The 18967-nt window shown below is 31.6% G+C and overlaps 1 protein-coding gene across 1 annotated transcript; it reads right to left on the reverse strand.

Annotated features, from left to right (window-relative positions):
• Positions 1–4027: 4027 nt before the first annotated feature.
• Positions 4028–17909, reverse strand: LOC133304024 (MADS-box transcription factor 23-like). The gene is made up of 7 exons (XM_061503995.1): positions 17728–17909; positions 10187–10265; positions 6572–6633; positions 5380–5479; positions 5229–5270; positions 5064–5144; positions 4028–4243 (listed from the first exon to the last, which is right to left on the reverse strand). Exons 1-7 carry the CDS (start codon positions 17907–17909, stop codon positions 4028–4030), a joined length of 762 nt encoding a protein of 253 aa, XP_061359979.1.
• Positions 17910–18967: the final 1058 nt, after the last annotated feature.

Consider the following 18967-nt stretch of genomic DNA (forward strand, 5'->3'; position numbering starts at 1 on the left):
AAAGAGAATAATGAAAATGACTTACTTGAAAATTATGGGAGTTAAAAGGAAGAAACGAAGAAGGAAAAGGAGAAAGAAGTTGTGATGCGATGCAATTTGATGCTTTATAGGGACAGCTAAAAATGGGATTTGAAGGACTGAAAGCTCGCCAGTTTTGTTTTGTTCAGAATTTCCAATACTATTTATGTATAAATAATACTCGTATTAGAATAATATAGGCTGTTTGTTTCTGCATCTTTTGAATTAGCTTTTCATAAATTTATCTCGGGCCCTGTGCCTGCAGTAAACAGAATCGTAATTAGAAAAGATAAATGTTTAATCGTTGTTCACATTCACAATTTATTAAAATGAATAAACAAAATTTTACTTTATGTCGTATGTTAAGATAATTACTTAAAAAATATATTAAAAATATTTTTAAATAAAATATAAAATATTTAAGTTTTTATCATTTTAAAAAGGAAAAAAAATACTTATCATCTCAAAGGATATAATTTTATATCGTTTTAAATGAAATGATCGTATTTTTATATATATTTATTGATTTTTTATATTTTTTAAAGAAAAAGTGTTTATCATTTTAAATGAAATAAAGTTATGTCATTTAAGGGAAAGAGATAGATACAAAAAAAAAAATTAAAATTAAAATTAAAAAAAATCACTCACTTTCTTTTTCATGATTTCTATTTCTTGTGTCTATCTCTTTTCTAAAATGACATAACTTATGTCATTTAAAATGATAAATATCAAACCCATTTTTAAATTGTGGAAGAGAGAATATAAAATACCAATAAATAACATCAAAAAGGTCATTTAATTTAAAATGATATAAAATTATATCTTTTGAAATAATAATATTCTTTATTTTAAAAATATTTAAAATTGCTTCAAATTTATAATATTAGGAATCACAGTTATTGAGAAATAAAAAACACCCAAAATAGGATACCAAGAAGAAAAAAAACACCCAAAATTACCAAGGCAGGTCGTAGTCAGATTGCAACCCACGGTGACGTTTAGTGAGGGTGTCATTTGCCTATGGATCATTGACACATTGATATTCCAACAAAACAGAGGGCGCTTACTTTTCTTACTTTTAGGTTTTTGGAAAAAAAAAAAAAAAATGAAGCAAACGGTCTTTCCCCATGATTCCTTTCCATTATCGACAATCTGACTATAAATTCTTAAAACTTAAATTACTTAATTTGGGTGTGTCCAATAAGTCAGGGAAACATTGTTTACTTTACTTAGTTATGGAAATGATTTGAAGCTAAACAATTCTTTAATTTGGGCTGGTTGTGTCCACGTGATAAAGATTTTGTGTCCAATGAAAGATAACTTTGTTACCTTAGACAATCAGCTGGCTGCTTGTGTTCACACCGTAACTTTTTGTTTTTTGTCCTTAAACAATTAATGGGATTCTTGTGTTCACACTACGTTTCCTTTATTTTTTTGATTTTGTTGTCAGTATTCACACTATCTAAAGTTCTCAACGCGAGTGAGCGAGCGTACGAAAGATATGAGTACGTGTGCTTACATGTCTTATCTGCCTTCTATCCTTACATTTTCTGACAACGTTGTCCTTGATTGCTGGCACCTGGTAGTAGGTCGGGAGGGCCAGTCACGTCTGTACGAGGTAAAACTATGTGCTTACAATGCTGCTTTTGGTCAGGTTTCAACTTTCAAGCACTGCCCAGTTACGTTTTGGGCATAAGCGCATGTTTGGATGATTTTTTTTTTTCTTTTCAAATTCTTTTTTTTTTTGTTGAAACAAAAATACTTTTCAATTTTAGTTCATTTGAATGTCTGCTTTTATAAAAAACAGAAGTCACAAAAAAAGTTAAAATTTTATATTTCCAGAAACTAAAATTTTAACTTTTAAAAAAGCAGAAGTCAAAAGTCAAGTATTTTTTTTCAAAAACTAAATATTTTTATAAAAATATAAATAGTTTTAATTTTTATAAAAAAGACTTCTAAAATAAAAAAGAGATAAAAGTTACTTTTTTTCTTTAGAAGGAGAAACAAAGAAGCTCTAATTCTCGTTGACCTTGACCTATTGTCTGGCCTTTGCTGCTTTCCCATGGCAGTACAGTAGTAAATTTTACTCAACAGTATCCCATTTTATCCTTCCTTCATATGAATATTGAGCAATAAGAAGTACTTCCATCGTTTTAGCCATTGCCATTTTTCATTACTCACAAAATGAGTGTTATACATATACGTACATGTATATAAGGAGGATCAACCGTGCACAAGGGTGATTGTAATAAGTTTCACATTTATTATTAATTGTTGATTCTATTTGTATTTAACAGTTTATGTGATTAATAAATTAAAATTATTAAATACTAGTAAAACTAATGACTAATAATGGATATAAGACTTAAAGGCAAGTACATGAGGGATGAATTTTTTAGGAATATAAATCAAAATCACTCTTAGATCTTTGAAAAAAAATTGTTAAATAATTTTCCTACAAATTTCACCACAAAATTGAAAGTTTATATTGTATAAAATTTATTTATAAAATTTACCAGTTCAAAATTATGTAGAACTTCATTGATTCACATTACGATATATTAATGTAAAATATATTTTTAAAATATTTGAAAATTGAGAATTACATTATTATATTTTTATTGTAATGTAATTTTTACAAGACATGATACAAATAATATAAGGGAAAATTATTTTTCTTTTAAAGGATATAAACTTATTTACTTTCACCCCCTCATAATTAAGTACTCTGGAGAATACATAGTTATAATTAATATTAAAATTACTTTTTTTCCTCTCTCTTTATAAACTTTTCATAAACTTGTCGGTTAAAAGGTCATAACTATATATTCCCCAGAGTATATAGTTATAAGGGGTGAAAAATCATAAGCTTATATCCTTTAAAATAGTACACACTAAACCCATAATATGAATAATCATAATTTGATGGTTAATTAGATTGATATACATAATATTTTTTTTAAAAAGTTATTTATTAGATGGTGAAAAAATGTCAAATATTTTATTTATATCCATTGTAGAATCCAAGTCTGCTTAACTACTACTAAACTTAAACTTCTAAATTTTTTATATGAAATAAATTAGGGCCCTGATAGACGCATGCATGTAAGTCAATAAATTTTATAAAATAGGGTCATGATTTTTTATATTTAATATTTTATATATATTTTTATCTTTGTATGGTCATGATTTTTCATATTTAATGCTCTCACATTAAGTATGGGAAATTATGACCATACAAAGATAGAAATAAATATAACCGTTGGATTTACATAATCGATCTAACGATGAAATTGATTGGTAATAATATTGATAGTAATCCCAATTGGTTGTTATAATATCGTACCCGAATAAATTAAGTATTATCTTGAGAAGTGTTTTACTTATATATGAATTATGAACTGTCTTTATTTTCCTTTTGATCTTCTTCTTCTTTTTTATTTTAGACTTTTTTTAAGAGAGAAATAAAAAAAATTGGTTGTTTTTCCCTAAAAAATGAAGACCATCGGGATCAAGTACGATTTTGAAATGCAGATATCTGCAGTCCCTTTTTTTTTTCAAAGACTAATTAATGGAAGAGAATGAGAGAGAAACACAAGAATAACATTTATCAGCATAGTTTTCTTTCCGATGTTCATAGCTTGTTAAGGAATGAGGTTATATGCACTGGGGGGTTGCGTTCTGAATTCCATTAAACAACATCAGGAACAATGATGACATCATCTTTATTGCATAAAAGTTACGAAGGCTACTATTATGTCCCACTCTTAGCAACTATGTAAGTCAATAATTGATAGATAATCTGATACCATGTACATAAGCATTATACTGTTGAATGGAAGAGGTGTACGTGGTTGATGAAGTACAAGATCCCACTGATAGACGCATGTCAATTGGGTAAAGTTGTTGGCAGCTTTTGAGAAATGAAAGCCATCCCTATTTATCGAACAGCTTTTGCTAATGCTGCTGTAATCTGGTGCAAACTTTAGCTGATTAGTTCATAATGCTATTAAGGATAAAAAATTATAGACTCAAGCTGAGCATTTAACTTCATCAGGTTGAGGGAATACCCCAGTTTCATTGCTATGGCCGGTGGTTCACTGTGTTGAGGCGATGGCTGGCTTAGCTTGAGACTCGTAGGCGTGAGTATGTCATATCCATAGCTGATAGTGTATCGAGGATTGGATGTTGCATCTTCTTCTTTCTTACGTCTTGCTTCCATAACCTAAGATCCATGCACATCTTTTATTTAGGTCTAATTGAAATAAATAAATTAACTCGAACCTTTAGATTCTCAATATAGACAGGTTAATCAACAAACCACGCGACATCGAGTCTGTTTGATTGTGTTATGGTTTTTTTTTTTTCTTAAAAATGTTTTGTTTTGTAAAATAGTTATGAAAATAGTTGTTTTCTATATTTATTTAATTTTGAAAGTTAAAAACTAAAACAACCCAGACATGTTCTCTAAATTTGATTCTAAAAACAATAAAACAGTTATAGTTTTCAAAACATTTTTTACAAAACAGGCTTTACCAAACAAATTTTTTAGATTTTTTATTCTGAAAACTAAAAAACTGTTTTTCAAAACAACAATCAAACATAGCCATCATTTCTTAATTCAAAATTTTAAAATATTAAGTTACAATTCTACTCATAACTTATATATATGTGACATCAGTGGTGGAGCCACTTTAGAACCAACAAGTGTCTTAGCATTGGCTGTTTTCAAAAAATGATTAATTTCTTATTTATAGAACTATGGAAATAAAATAACAGAGAACTATGAAAATAACAGCTTTTTCCATGGCTTTTTTCATAGTTGGCAATGGCCATTATTTTTAGAAATTAATGTTTGGCACGGACTAAAAATTATATCTGGCTCCGCCACTTGTTACAGTTGAATTCTCAACACTCTCCTTCTTCTTACGTGTGTGCAAACGTTTTCATTATAAGTGCATTTCTTCGTCATACATGCTTATATATATTTATGACACTATGAATGCCATATTCTTAAATATAGAATGTGTTTTCAGATCGGTTACCTTCTGTAATTCTGCATTTTCCTTACGGATGAGGTCTATCTTTTTATGAAGTTCTACATTTTCTTGATGAATGAGGCTTCCCTACAACAGCATCAATGGAAATCAGTCAGAAATTTGTGAAAATACCTTTGATTTGTTGAAGGAACAAAACCTGATTCCTGAAACCTTTAGGTGTATTTCTTTAATTTCATCAGTCAAAATTTGATCCTGTAGATAAATAAATATCGTCTAAGAATCATGCATGTACCATGAAAGCGATGGCATCTTAAATTTAAAGGGAGGAGCTTTGGTTTGCCTTGACTTTGAACAATGATACCTTTTTCATGCGAACACCCTTTAAACTCGTCTCGAGTTGATTTTCCAGGTTTAGTAACTCTTTGATACCCAAACCAGAAAGTTCTTCACCCATCAATTGCCTGCACTTCCTAAAAAAAAAGTGGAATTATTCTTCCTATTCTTAGATGTGTTAATTGCTGACAGGTTATTATGTCATAGGACTAAAAATGTTGTAAGTAAAATTCTTATCCTAAATATCATTGTTCTTGTTTTGTTTCAGAAGGTACAGTTTTTGGATTTGCAAAATCGTAAACCTTTGATCTCTGATTTATTTAATTGTGTAGTTTACAAAAAGTGTGCTTTAAATCTTCATGAAAATGCCATATCATTGTAAACCCACCCCCCATCCCACCCCCTGCCCCTCTGTTGAGATATATAGTATTACATTGGTTGTATGTGCAACTAATGTGGAGTTTATAAGGTTTTGGGCACTCCCACCCTTTGAGCTAACTTTTGGGGAGGTGTATCCCAAGGTTCTTTACATGGTATCAGAGCCTCACCCTCCCCCGCTTTAAAAAGTGGAATTAAAATAAAAAAAAGCACAAAAAGGTAAACAAAAAATGGCCTGTGCAATTTCCACGCTTCTAGCCTAAAGGGCTCTTGCATGAGGGGGCGTGTTGAGATATATAGTCCTACATTGGTTGTATGTGCAACTAATGTGGAGTTTATAAGGTCTTGGACACTCCCACCCTTTGAGCTAACTTTTGAGGTGGTGTATCCGAAGGTTCTTTACACCCTCCTCTTTTACTAATTCGAGAACTTTACAAAAAAATTGTAAAATCAGATTTAGAAGTTAAGATTTGATAGAAAAGTGTGAATGATACATAACATGTGGTGATCAGACCAAATACACTATATTTTATCCAGATCACATGGTATCAAAGCTTTTGTGATCATGAGGTTACGAATTCGATTTTCACCACCTCACTTTCATATAGAATTAAGAGCAGCACAAGGCAAACTAAAAAATAAGCTTGTGCAGCACAAGGCGACCAAAAATGGACTTGTGCCATATTCACGCTTCAAGCCCAAAAACTTTTGCGTGAGGGACTGTATTAGAGAATAAAAATATGAAGTATTAAAAAGACATCACGTATCACCTTAAGGTTTTGATCAGTTGAAGTGGTTCTTAAGAGACATTGCTTTTAGGAGATTTAAAACGAACTTTTTACCTGTGGCATTCGTGCATGTTCTGCAGCTGCTCCCTCAAGCTTGCTGATTCTCTCTGCCAAAACTGGCCAGTACAGATATCAGAATATATATAAACGATATATAATGCGAGGTAAGGAACATAAGATTTGCGTGGTGGTGTCTGGTAATATCACCACATATTTGTGTGGGTATTTTGAATCTTTTGCTTGACAAACTAATTAATAGATTTTAAAGTTATTTTAAAGTATTTGGGTCAATTTTTTATCTTAAAATCTCTTTTAAAGTTACAGTTAAAAATAATATCTCAAAAAAAATATTAGGTGATTATGTAATTTTTTTTAATTATAGCTACAACATATCCCAATTTAATGACTCCTTTCTCCGATAAATACGGACAGGGGACCTACAAAATATAAGTGAAATATTTTATTATTTTTTCTTATATATCTTTTAAGGGAGCGGTTATACTTACTACCATCTAGATCTTACTATTCTTACCACTTGTTTGGTTACGGTTAGACCAACTTGAAATCAACGGTTGAAAAAGAAAAAAAATTAAATGTCGTTGATTTCAAATTGATTCAATGGTAACCAAAGAGATAGTAAAAGTAGTAAAATTAAAATTGTAATAAATATAATCTTTCCCAACTTTTAATATTTTACAAAGCAATGCAACTTTTGTACGGGGTTCTTGCAACTTTATTATGGTATCAGTTTAAACTTTGGATCCTCCTTGTAGATTTTCCAACACTATTTTTGCCGTGGTTTCTCAAAATCGTATAGAAAGAAGAAAACTTGCATTATTTCATCACTAGATTCATCTCATTGTCATGTATCACCAAACATTTTCCACACACAAAATTACCTCGCTCCAATACCTTAACCTTTTGTATCTAGCTCACCACATCACAACTTACTTGCCACACTTAAATTTCTCAACATCAATGCAATTGAAACCCCCCCCCCCCCCCCCCCCTCTTTACCTGTATTGTTATGCTTGCCTTTGTTGCCTGAAGCAATCATCTTCTCCATGTAATATCATCCCAAACCCATTAAATAATTATTTTTTCTTTCATAGCTTTAATTCTTCATACATTTTATTTTTATTTTTGTAGCCTTCAAAATAAACCCTCACCTTTTACCAAGACCATGGAAAACAAGTAATAAAGAAATTCCAAGCAAAGGGAGATACAAGTTTTTATCTCACAAACGTACTTGATCATTGGTCCCTCACTCACAAGGAAAAAAGGCCATTAGTTCGAAATAGGTTATCATGATACTTATGCTTTCATTGCTAAACTTGTACTTTTTGAGTTATATTAGCCACGGCTACTACCCATGGATGGTTTGATAAGCCTCCAACATGGTCCCTACAACAAATGCATGTCAATAATGTATTTTCTAATGGAGATATTGATAGGGAAACATACATGCTTTGTTAGTATTGGCTTCCTAGTGACAATTTGAGAGTTAGATGACACCATGTACTTTGTCATATTTCATGAATAATAATTTAGAGCATTTACTTTATCTATTTTATATGTCTCTATTCATTTCTTATTACAACTATTTTACGGATAAAGGCCCTTGGAATGATGAAGGCATATCTTAAGGATCTATGATGAGATCATGATCATGAGGACTCAAGTACACTATTTGATCATTAGCTAAAAACTGTTCCTAGTCGAGGGTCACCAAGAAAGTGCATTGGTTGATTGGATTCGACTAGTACGACATCAGCTACTTACATGTGATGTAAGGTATGGACCTCATGGATGCAGTCATGTGGGTGGATTTGATATTGGAACAAATCACACTGAACTGACTCACAAAGAGACTCCACAAGGAATCCTTGCAACATGTATAGTAGTTTGAATCATCTTTAAACTTGAGGTTGTCATAAATTACTATGACTAAGGGTTATACTTTGATTGTATAACTCTATCTACCTAAAACATGGGGAGCACAACGTAATCTTGGATATGGCCTGAGGGCTTGAGTATAAATAGACAAGCCAATAAGATTCATCATCTCTTTAAGAGATAGGTTATCCACAAGAGACCAGTAGGACTCAGATGACTTCTATTAAACTCGAGAATCCACGAATGGTAAAGGGATTATGAAGGAGTCCATGGATCTACTCATAGAGTTTATTGAATAAAACTACTAGTTCTGAAAAAGCTTTCTTCCGATCACTCGAGAATTGAAACGATATCCTTACTCTTGACCGAGAGGTGGATAACGAGATGAAGGGATGGATTGACACGATAACCCTACGAGAAAGGTTTATCACTTGATCGTTCATTTAGCTCTGGGGTCACAAAGTATTGCTAGTACTTTGTATATATGGTCATTAAATGAGTTGGGCCCAAAGAGTTTATTGTGCCCAAGCTTATTCATGTTAATGGCTATTTAGGCCTAATGGGTCACATATCTATATCATTTTTGTTGGCTTGGACTAAGATATGGTTTTAGCCTATAAGAGTATAGTATAGATCCTATGTGATAGGATCATACAAGTGTTAATTAAGTGGGCCATGTGTTATGAACACATGGGCCTGAGCCTAATAGGTGAAAACTAGCTTGGCTTAGGAGGCACTAGCTTGTTATTCTACAGGGACATGGAAAAGGGCTAGTCCATACACTTGATTGGATCGATTATTAATCAAGTTTGAATTAAATAAGGATTAAATCCTGATCTTAATTTCAATTTGAATAGAATAAGGATAAGATAGATATCTTATCAATTGTTTAAAATTTGAATTGCTTCGAATCTTAAATGTTCAAAAGTTTAGAATTTAAATTGTTTAGATTTCATTCTTATCTTAATGAGATTAAGATAAGTCCTTATCCTACAAGTCAAATCCTAGTTTCTAGAAGTAGTCTTAAAATTTAAATTTAAAACTAGATGACTACTAGTTATTGAATTTGATTTCATTTTACAGGAAGGAAGGAGTCATGATTCGACCATGACTTATTGAGTTCATCATTTTAAGAACCCAATAGAGAGGCTTGGCCGAACATACAACCATAAGGCAGCCACTCAACTCTCTTCCTCTTCATCCCTCTTCTAACTTACAACTTACTTGCATTTTTCTTTGTACTTATTATTATTTTTCTTTCTTTCTTTGCCTATAATAATCATTATTTCAATTTATTTTTTTCATATAAGATAATAGTCGAGTCTTGAATATTTATAGCCTTATATCACATATACAAAGATATGGAGAATAAAATATGAATAAATATTTTACGTATTTCTTCCTTATCAAACTAAAAGAAATAACTATATATAACACTTTATTAGTATTCAACTGGTGCTTTATTATTTGTTATATAAAACAATAATTTAGTATATGTATTAGATATCCTTTGGAAGAAAATTAACCAAGATATTCTTTTTAATTGTTTATTGTTTCTTTTTGTTGTCGTTCTTATTATCTCTTCCCTCCTCTCTATAGACATTCTCTCTCTCTCTCTCTGTCTCCATCTTGAATTCTGAATAAAACTCCTTCCTCACTTATACCAATGCATGCAAAACTATAGAAATCATGAATCTCTAGTCTGTGTATATAACTAAATGCAGGAGAGCTTGAAAACAAATGGAGGAGTGGTACATGCATGGGCTATGTTACCTTGACTTCTGAAGCAAGATTCCTTAGCTGATGATGGTCCTCTTTTAACTTGTTATAACGCTCAATAACAGATTTCATGCTGCCAGAAATGTAGAAGTCCATATTAATGAGTCAGAAAAATATCTTTTTATAAATCCAGAGTAAGGCAACTTTAATCAATACAATTCTATCATTCAAAGCACAAGTGGATATTGTATTCTATAAAATTTTATTCTATCAATAATTATATTTAAACTCTTGACAAAAATAAGAGCATATTTTTTAGGCTAAATTTTATAAAACCATATTGTAATTAGGTAATTTTTAAAAGACCACCCTACACTTTCAATCTGAACAATTTACCCTCTCATACTATTAAAATAGAACAATTAAACATATTTAGTAATCATAAGACAAAAATACCCTTCTCGTCCACCATCACCAATAATCGTTGGCACCAATCTCCGACAGCCATCGGCTAACGCAGCATTCTTGATCCATAAGTGCGTCATCCAGACCAAAGGCTGCTTCACGGTTGTCCAGTCACCAGAGTTTTCTGTGTGCGGTAGTCTGGTCCTCCAATCGATGTCTTCTTCATCATCCTTGAGGAACTTGAAGTTGTTATTAGGATAAGGCCTTGTGGGTGCTTCTTGCTACTGCAAATTGAGAGGGTGTTGCAAGAGAGGTGATTGACAAAGGTGTGTGTGGAGAAGCTCTGGGGAAATGCTGAAGGTGGAGAAGAGGGATTGACATCACAACAAAGACAATGACTATGATGGCAAACTATGGTTTAGAGCAATTGGGGTTGGTATTAGGATTGATGGGTATAAGTAGAGTGTTCATTAACAAATCCAAATTGTGGAGACCGGACCAAAAAATGAATAACAAATAACTGAAAAATCAAAAATAAAAAAAAACCCACATATTTTAAATAGATTGGTTCGATTTTTCGTTTGGTTGGTGAAAAATCGATCTAATTCAAATTGATCCAATATATTATGTATTTATTATTTTCGAAAGATAGTGACTTGGAATCTTGGATATTATGGATAGCAAACTATCTTGTTTTAGTTTTTTATTGTTTATTAATTTATTTTAACTCTTCATGAGTCTCAAACTTGTTATAGTTTGAAGACTTGAATTTTTCAGTGTTTTGTAACTTTGAATGACTTTATTTTAATATAGTTAGTGATTTGTATAACTGAAATTTTTGGCTTTTTAAAAAACTGAAAATCAATCCAATCCAAACCGAATAAAATTGGATTAGATTGAATCAGATTTAAAAAAAAAATTCCAAATCATTCAGATGATTAAATGTTCAAACCGAATGGAATTGGATTAGATAATTTTTGCTTTAAAACCAATTCAATCCAGGCTGTGAACAACCCTAGGTATAAGGATATTTTTAAGGATATTTTTGTCTTAAATTTATTAAATATGTTTAATTGTTATGGTTTGATAGTGGAAGAAGGTCAATTGTTTGAATTGAAAGTGTAGAGTCATTTTTTTTAAAAAATGACCCTAAATAGAAGGTGATTTAATGTAATTTGCCCTATTTTTTTGTTGAGTGTGTGTTTAGATAATTTTATGTTATGATCAAAATAGTTTATAATCAAAAGCTATGTCAAAGAGCTTTAAATAAAAAAAGATATTTTCCAAATATATTAAAATCGAAACATAACTATAATTTAAAATTTTAGATAATAAAAGAAGTGTTTATAATGAAACGTAAGGAGTTAATTGGCCATATAGTAATCAGATATCTTGAGCTCCAGTCTTGGGAATAACAAAAATAATGTTGGAGAGCCGCTCCCAATATAAGTCCCACTGTGTCCCAACCGGATTAAACTAGATTGGATAAAAAAAACTTTTGCCGTTTAGTTTTACATTCACAGTGAGATAGTTAGAAATATAACTCCTTAAAAGGTTACATAAGTTTGCGACATTAATAATTGACAGAATGTGTATTTAAATTAGTAGCTTTTGTGATTTTTCATTGCTAACGATATGTATATAAAACATGCAGTGCTAACGATTTAATATCTTCTATCTTTTATTTCAGGAACTTTTCAGTTTATGTTCCAACAGTTCGGTTTTATAAACGGAAACCAAAACACTGAATCAAACCAATTGTTTTGTTAGAAATATATAAAAAAATATTAATGTGCCTTTTCCGAAAGTTTAAATTTTTGGGTTGAAATGGTATCAGAACCTCAGGATCGATCCTCGCTACCCCTCATTTTTTGTGTGGAATTTCTTAGCACATGTATGCTAGGCCTGATCCATCATCCATCTTTTAAGTCTAATGGGCTCTCTTGTGAGAGAGCATGTTAGAGTAAAATATAAATAATTAAAAAGACTCGCACCTAATATTTTAATCTTTTTAGTTGAATTGGTTCTTTACATAATTTTTTACAAAAGAAAATAAAACAGAAACAAATTTAATCAATCTTATTTAGTCTTTGACTTTCTTGTTATTTTTCAATTTTTGTTTTTTTTTTATATACGGTTATTTTTTCAATTTATACGAATTTATTTTGGATATGAACACTTCTAATGATTAATCATGAGTTGTGGTGGAAGTGAGAATCGGCAATGAGAAATCATAAAAAAGAAAAATGAGGGAGAATAGTGCATTTAGAGTTGGTTTATATGGGCTTTTTTTTATCTTTTTATTTTATTTTTTAGTAGGAATAATGATTTTTCATTTTTTATTTTAAATGCATTTTACGATTATTTAACACTATATAAAAGAATTTAAGAATCTAATAGTTAGTTGTTGAATTTTCTATTGTTTTGATAATTGATTTGAAAATAATGGTTTTATCCTTTATATTTATAATTTTTCGTTTTAATCATTTTTTTGTTGGCTGTTGAATTTTCTATTGTTTTGATAATTGATTTGAAAATAATGGTTTTATCAATTATAATTTTTTTTATCATTTTTTTGTGCGTTCCACATTATTTGGTACCAGAGTACTTGGTTGTCTTTAACTAAAAGATGAATGAAATTGTGCTGATCTGGGACGTAGGAGTTGTGGTGGTGGGGATGGTGGATTTGTTCTTGAAGAAGACCGACTATCACATAATAAAGACAGATATAAAAAGTTGAAGCGCATAGAAAAAGGTTCAAGATTTGGAATGACGACTTATCTATACGCAAAGAAAGATGACAGATATATGATTTCGAGCGACAAATTATCCATGAATTATTTTAAGATTTGGAGTGACAGCTTGCACAGACAAATTTAAGTGCTCAATTTGAAGGAGTGAAATTGAAGAACGTAACGAATAATGAGGAGGACAATGTCAATCTTTTTATGATTATGAACCAAGGACAAAATCGGGGAGTAAGTTTTGTGAAGAATTCATCTTTTTTAGAATATTGGGATGAAAATTGAGATTCCAATTCCATCCTTTTGGCATTTTGGTACTAATGATGCTTGTTGATAATTTAGATTTTGTTGAATTGGGTGGAGAACAAGAGCATGAAAATCCGTAGCAATATGTTGAATGTGATGATGATTATGAAGATAGTGAAATTTGTTAGAGAAGTATAAAAGCATTAATGTAGCCTCACCTAACAACTTAACCTTTTGGATTGAATTGGTTGTTTACATGGTATCAGAGCCTCGATGTCACGGGTTCGATCTTCACTGTCCCCCACTTTCTCTTGTGGAATTTCTTAGTACAGGTAGGCTGCGCCTGATGCATATTTCACCTTCAAGCCCAATTGGCTCTCGTGTTATGGGACATGTTAGAGAAGTATAAAACCATTAATGTAGTCTCACTTAACTTCTTAAGCTTTTGGGTTGAATTGGTTATTTACATGATATTAGAGCTTCCTTGACCACAAGGTCATGGGTTCGATCCTCACCGCCCTCACTAGGGGTGTTCATCAATCGATTCAAACCGCGATGACCGAATCGAAAGATGACTGAATAAAACGAAACCGAAAAATCAAAAATCGAAAAAAACCCGCAAATTTTAATTGGATTGGATCAGTTTTCGGATTGATTGATGAAAACTGATCCAATCCAAATCGATCTAATATATTAATTTTCCTCGACCTACTTGGGTCTTTCCCCAATCATAGCCTATAAATTTCTAAACCCAAGACCCATTATCCTATTAACTAAACCAAAGAAAAATCCTAGTAACATCTCATCAACAAAATTTCATCTGTGTAGAGCTTCATATCTCATTTCAAAAAAAAAAACTATATTATCATTTACTAATGTTTTTGCATTTCAAAAAAAAAAAAAAGATTTACAAAGTCAATATATACAAAAGATGTTATTTGCACAATAATCATGAAACAAATTTTAGGATTTTAAAAAAACTGAAAATCGATCCAATCTAAACCGAAAAAAATTGGATTGGATCGGATCAAATTTTAAAAAAAATTCAAACCGAATGGATGATTACATGATCAAACCAAAGGGATTGGATCAGATGATTTTTGCTTCCAAAATCGATCCAATCCAGACCGCGAACACCCCTAGCCCTCACTTAAGAAATTAAATAAGCATAAGGTAAACTAAAAAGAAAAAAATAGGCCTATGCAATATCCACGCTTCAAATCCTAAGGCTCTTGCGGGAGGGGGTGTGTTAGAGAATAATATAAATCATTAAAATGGCTCTCACCCAACGTCTTAAGGTTTTGGGTTGAAGTGGTTCTTTACATGGTATCAGAACCTCAGTGTCATGGTAATTTGATCCGCACCACCCCTATTTAATTAATAATTAATTAAGTCTTGAGGAGTTTCTTAGCACAGGTAGGTTGAGCCTGATGCATCATCCATCCTTCAAGCTCAATGGGCTCTCGTGTGATAAGGCGTATCAGAGATATATAAAATCATTATTGTAGCCTCATCCAACAGCTTAAGCTTTTAGATTGAATTGGTTCTTTGCATGGTATTAGAGCCTCGATGTCACGGGTTCAATCCTTACCACCCCCACTTTCTCTTGTGGAATTTCTTAGCATAGGTAGGTTGGCCCTAATGCATATTCCACTCTTCAAGCCCAGTGGGCTCTCAGGTGAGAGGACGTGTTAGAGAAGTATAAAACCATTAATATAGCCTCACCTAATAGCTTATGTAAAGAATCAATTCAATCCAAAAGTTTAAGTTGTTGGGTGAGGTTACATTAATGATTTTATATTTCTCTAACATGCCCTCTTTCACAAGAGCCTATTGGGCTTGAAGGGTGGACAATATACATGTCCACTTACTCGTGCTAAGAAATTTCACAAGAGAAAATAGGGGTGGTGAGAATCGAACCCGTGATACCGAGACTCTGATACCATGTAAAGAACTAATTCAACCCAAAAACTTAAACTGTTAGATGAGGCTACAATAATAGTTTTATATATATCTCCTCTTGGATGATGATTATGAAGATGGTGAAGTTCAAGAACCACTGGAGCATTCCACAATGGAGGACATATATGTGAGGCAAGTGAAGTAGAATATCATGATTGTCTTATGAAACTAAACGAATGAAGAGAGGAGTGATGAGAGGTGATTGTTCCCAGGATGAGGAAAATGACAATAAAATTGTAATTTGCAGTGAAATAAGTAGTGCTGATAATTATGTGGTTCCAATATGGCAATTTAATAGAAAAACAATATGAAGGCTTCAGAAATACCTACACCTTTAGGGGGCGTTTGGTAGAGGAGATATTTTTTTTTTACATGGAAAAAAGATTTTTAGAAATATGATGAGAAATTTTTTTTTCCAAATAAATTACGAAAAGGTGTTTGATAGGCCAAATTTTTTTCGAGAATGTTGAATTAATTTTACTGATGCTATGGGAAAATAAAAATACCATGTATAAGATGATATTTTCATTTAGAAATATGATGTATAAAATAGAATGATGGAAAAAAAAGTTTGCCGAGATTATTTTTAGTTTCCTTGTAACAAACAGCCCATTAAGAACGATGGTCAAACCATTACGCTAGACCCTTGAGATTTGAGGAAGTAGGTGAAGAATAAAATATAGTCCAGCTCAGAGTTACAAAAAGCCACAATAAGCACATTTGAGATTTTTGCCTTTGTTGTGATGGAGCATAATTAATGACATATTAAATAATTATTGTCTTGAAAACCACTCTTTCAGTTTTTGTAAATAATAAAATTATTGTTTCAATGTAATGGTGAGAAAATATGAGGGAGTTCGCAAATTTTTATGCAGTACTATATATAAGATAACATTCAGCGGAATCATTTTTATACACACATGGTGTAAGTTTGTGAAGAGAAGCATAAAGATAGAGACAGAGAAGACTGAAAGTTGAACAGAACGAAGAGTATGTTACTGTTACTTTGATTCAATGATAAAAGGGGATATATAAAGCGGCATGAGCAATGCTGCTTTATAACCAAACCTAACAACTCGCAACTAACTCGATAACTGAATTCCTTAATGATCAACTCCTCAAAAATTGTGTGTCGAATCAATTAGAATTAGTGGCTGATTTGATATTTTTAAGTTTAGATTCGACCATAGATGTTATTTATCAAATTAAATGTCTGTTTCAATTCAAGTATGAACCATGCATATATATGTTGACAAAAATCTCTTCTCGGTGAGAGAAGATAGAGGATGCAGTTTTATACGTAAATAACTTAAGCTCTCCAACTTGTTAACTTCTTGTGAATTTGGATTTGTATCTTTGAACGGGTGTGACCATTGACACCCAAATCTAGCTCAAGAACACTATCACACAATAAATAAGTTGTAAACTGTAAACCTAGCAAATACTAGATTTTTGAACATGAGCCATACGAAGATAGAGAAAGAGCAAAATGTCATAGGAAACTCGGGTTTAAATACAGGTAGGTAACAAATGATGCTAGCTCAGTTGGCACGTATGAGTTGAGTAGATGAGGGTGAGAGCATGTGTTTGATCATCTACCATCACCTTCAGAAAGGGTTTAAAACCTTAATACTGGACCCGTCTCGAATCAAACTAATCGCGAAGAAATAAATCGATGGAATATTCCCAAAAAAAAAATACAGGTAGGTAGAAGAATGGATTGCAATACCAAATGCAGCTCATTTATCCGTAAGAACATATTTTCATGAATTTTTCAAGTTATAAATATTACGAAAACTTTTACATCCAATTTATAGTAAATTTAATCACCGCATGAAGAGTAACAAAGCAAAAGGTTTTGCATTTCCGTATTCATGAGTTCTAGTACTATATTATTGATAAATTTCCCTGACAATGTATCCCCACGTCTTATCATTTGAGGTTTTCCTAGAAAGTTTCAAATACCAACATAATAGTCCTTGACTTTAATCTTATACCTAAGTTCGTAGATTAATATACAGAATGCAAGTAGAAGCACACCAACCTTGCACGAAGTATATGAGAATCACAATCATCGTGTGTGTATTTATACTTGATTAACTATTCACCGAAAATAAGAAATTTCTACCAAAAAAAAAAATCAGGTAACTAATAGTAAAGCACACAAAGTTGTGGATTTTGATATCACTCAATGAAATAAAACGAAAGGAAGAGACAACAAGTTGATCATATTCATACCTGGTATTTGCATAGTCATAAAGCTTGCCAGTGCAAGAGAACACAATCAATCCAACTTCTGCATCACAGAGAATGGACAGTTCTCTAGCTTTCTTCAGCAACCCACTTCTTCTCTTGGAAAAAGTCACTTGCCGGCTAGTCGTATTGTCAATCCTTCGAATGGCGATCTTTCCTCTCCCCATCTTTAATCAAAACTCAAAACTTGCTAGGGTTCCATCACAAAGTTTTCTTCTCGATCTTTTGGCATATAAATGAGCAAAATCTGAAATAATGGCGAAAATTGACTTAAACCGAAAAGAAATTCGAACAATTGGTTGAAAAACATGAGTAAAATTACACATACGTATAAATAGAAAAAAAAGGAAAACATACGAAAATAATAATATCAAATAGTGAATATATATATATATATATATATAGTAATAATAATAACTAGTGAGACTAAAGAATAACGAAAGGAACTTACTTGAAAACTATGGGAGTAAAAAAGGGAAATAGGAAGACGATGGAGCGGAAGAAGAAAGAAGTTGGTGATGATTTGCAGGGAAAGGCAGAAGTGGTTTTTGTAGGACTCAAGGTTGTTTCGGATGCTAAGGTTTTAAGGTTATAATGTGTGGGACCAACTGAGCGAGTGTGAAAAAAGAGAGGATACTCGCCAAATATGTTTAGAATTTCCAGATCGAAGTCACAGAGACAGATTGCATAGACCACGTGTCGGAAAATGATAGCATGTATCCTGGGACTATTTGAAATTCCTGTCCTCGAATCCTGCGAAACAAATTAAATCCGTTAGATAATACCCAAAAAAAACAAATAAAAAGACAAATTTGTGTTTTTTTTTTTAAAAAACAAAACAGTATGGATCATTGACACGTGGATGAAACATAGGTAAGATATAAAATATTTTAATCTTAATTAATAATAAAATTTATCACTTATTTGCATGTGTATTATATTAACTTATGTTAAATTTTAACTAAAATTTAAATATCATAATACGGATATAATTCTACGTAAAGTTACATATATATGTAAACATGCAATAATTTCTACAATTATGCTTGTGAAAATTTTCTATCAAAAAATACACAAAATCGTATAATAATTTATCTTAAATGAAACAGTGGCAAAATAGCTCCTCTGTGCCACGCTGGTCCATAAATATCTTAGATGATGGAGAAAACTGTAAAGTGAAAATCATTCAGACTTTTTTTTTTTAGAACAAAAATCATTCAGACTT

Source organism: Gastrolobium bilobum, unplaced genomic scaffold, assembly GCF_033153095.1.
Source record: "Gastrolobium bilobum isolate Gb01-03AN ecotype WA unplaced genomic scaffold, APGP_CSIRO_Gbil_v1 utg33132, whole genome shotgun sequence".
NCBI classification, from domain to species: domain Eukaryota; kingdom Viridiplantae; phylum Streptophyta; class Magnoliopsida; order Fabales; family Fabaceae; genus Gastrolobium; species Gastrolobium bilobum.

Excerpts from the sequence above, each read along its gene's own strand:
- LOC133304024 (XM_061503995.1), bottom strand. The coding sequence starts at position 17,909 with ATGGGGAGAGGAAAGATCGCCATTCGAAGGATTGACAATACGACTAGC. Across the intron at positions 5,480-6,571 it reads AACATGCACGAATGCCACAG|GCAATTGATGGGTGAAGAAC; the intron begins GTAAAAAGTTCG and ends TAGGAAGTGCAG. Across the intron at positions 4,244-5,063 it reads AAAATGCAGAATTACAGAAG|GTTATGGAAGCAAGACGTAA; the intron begins GTAACCGATCTG and ends CATGGATCTTAG.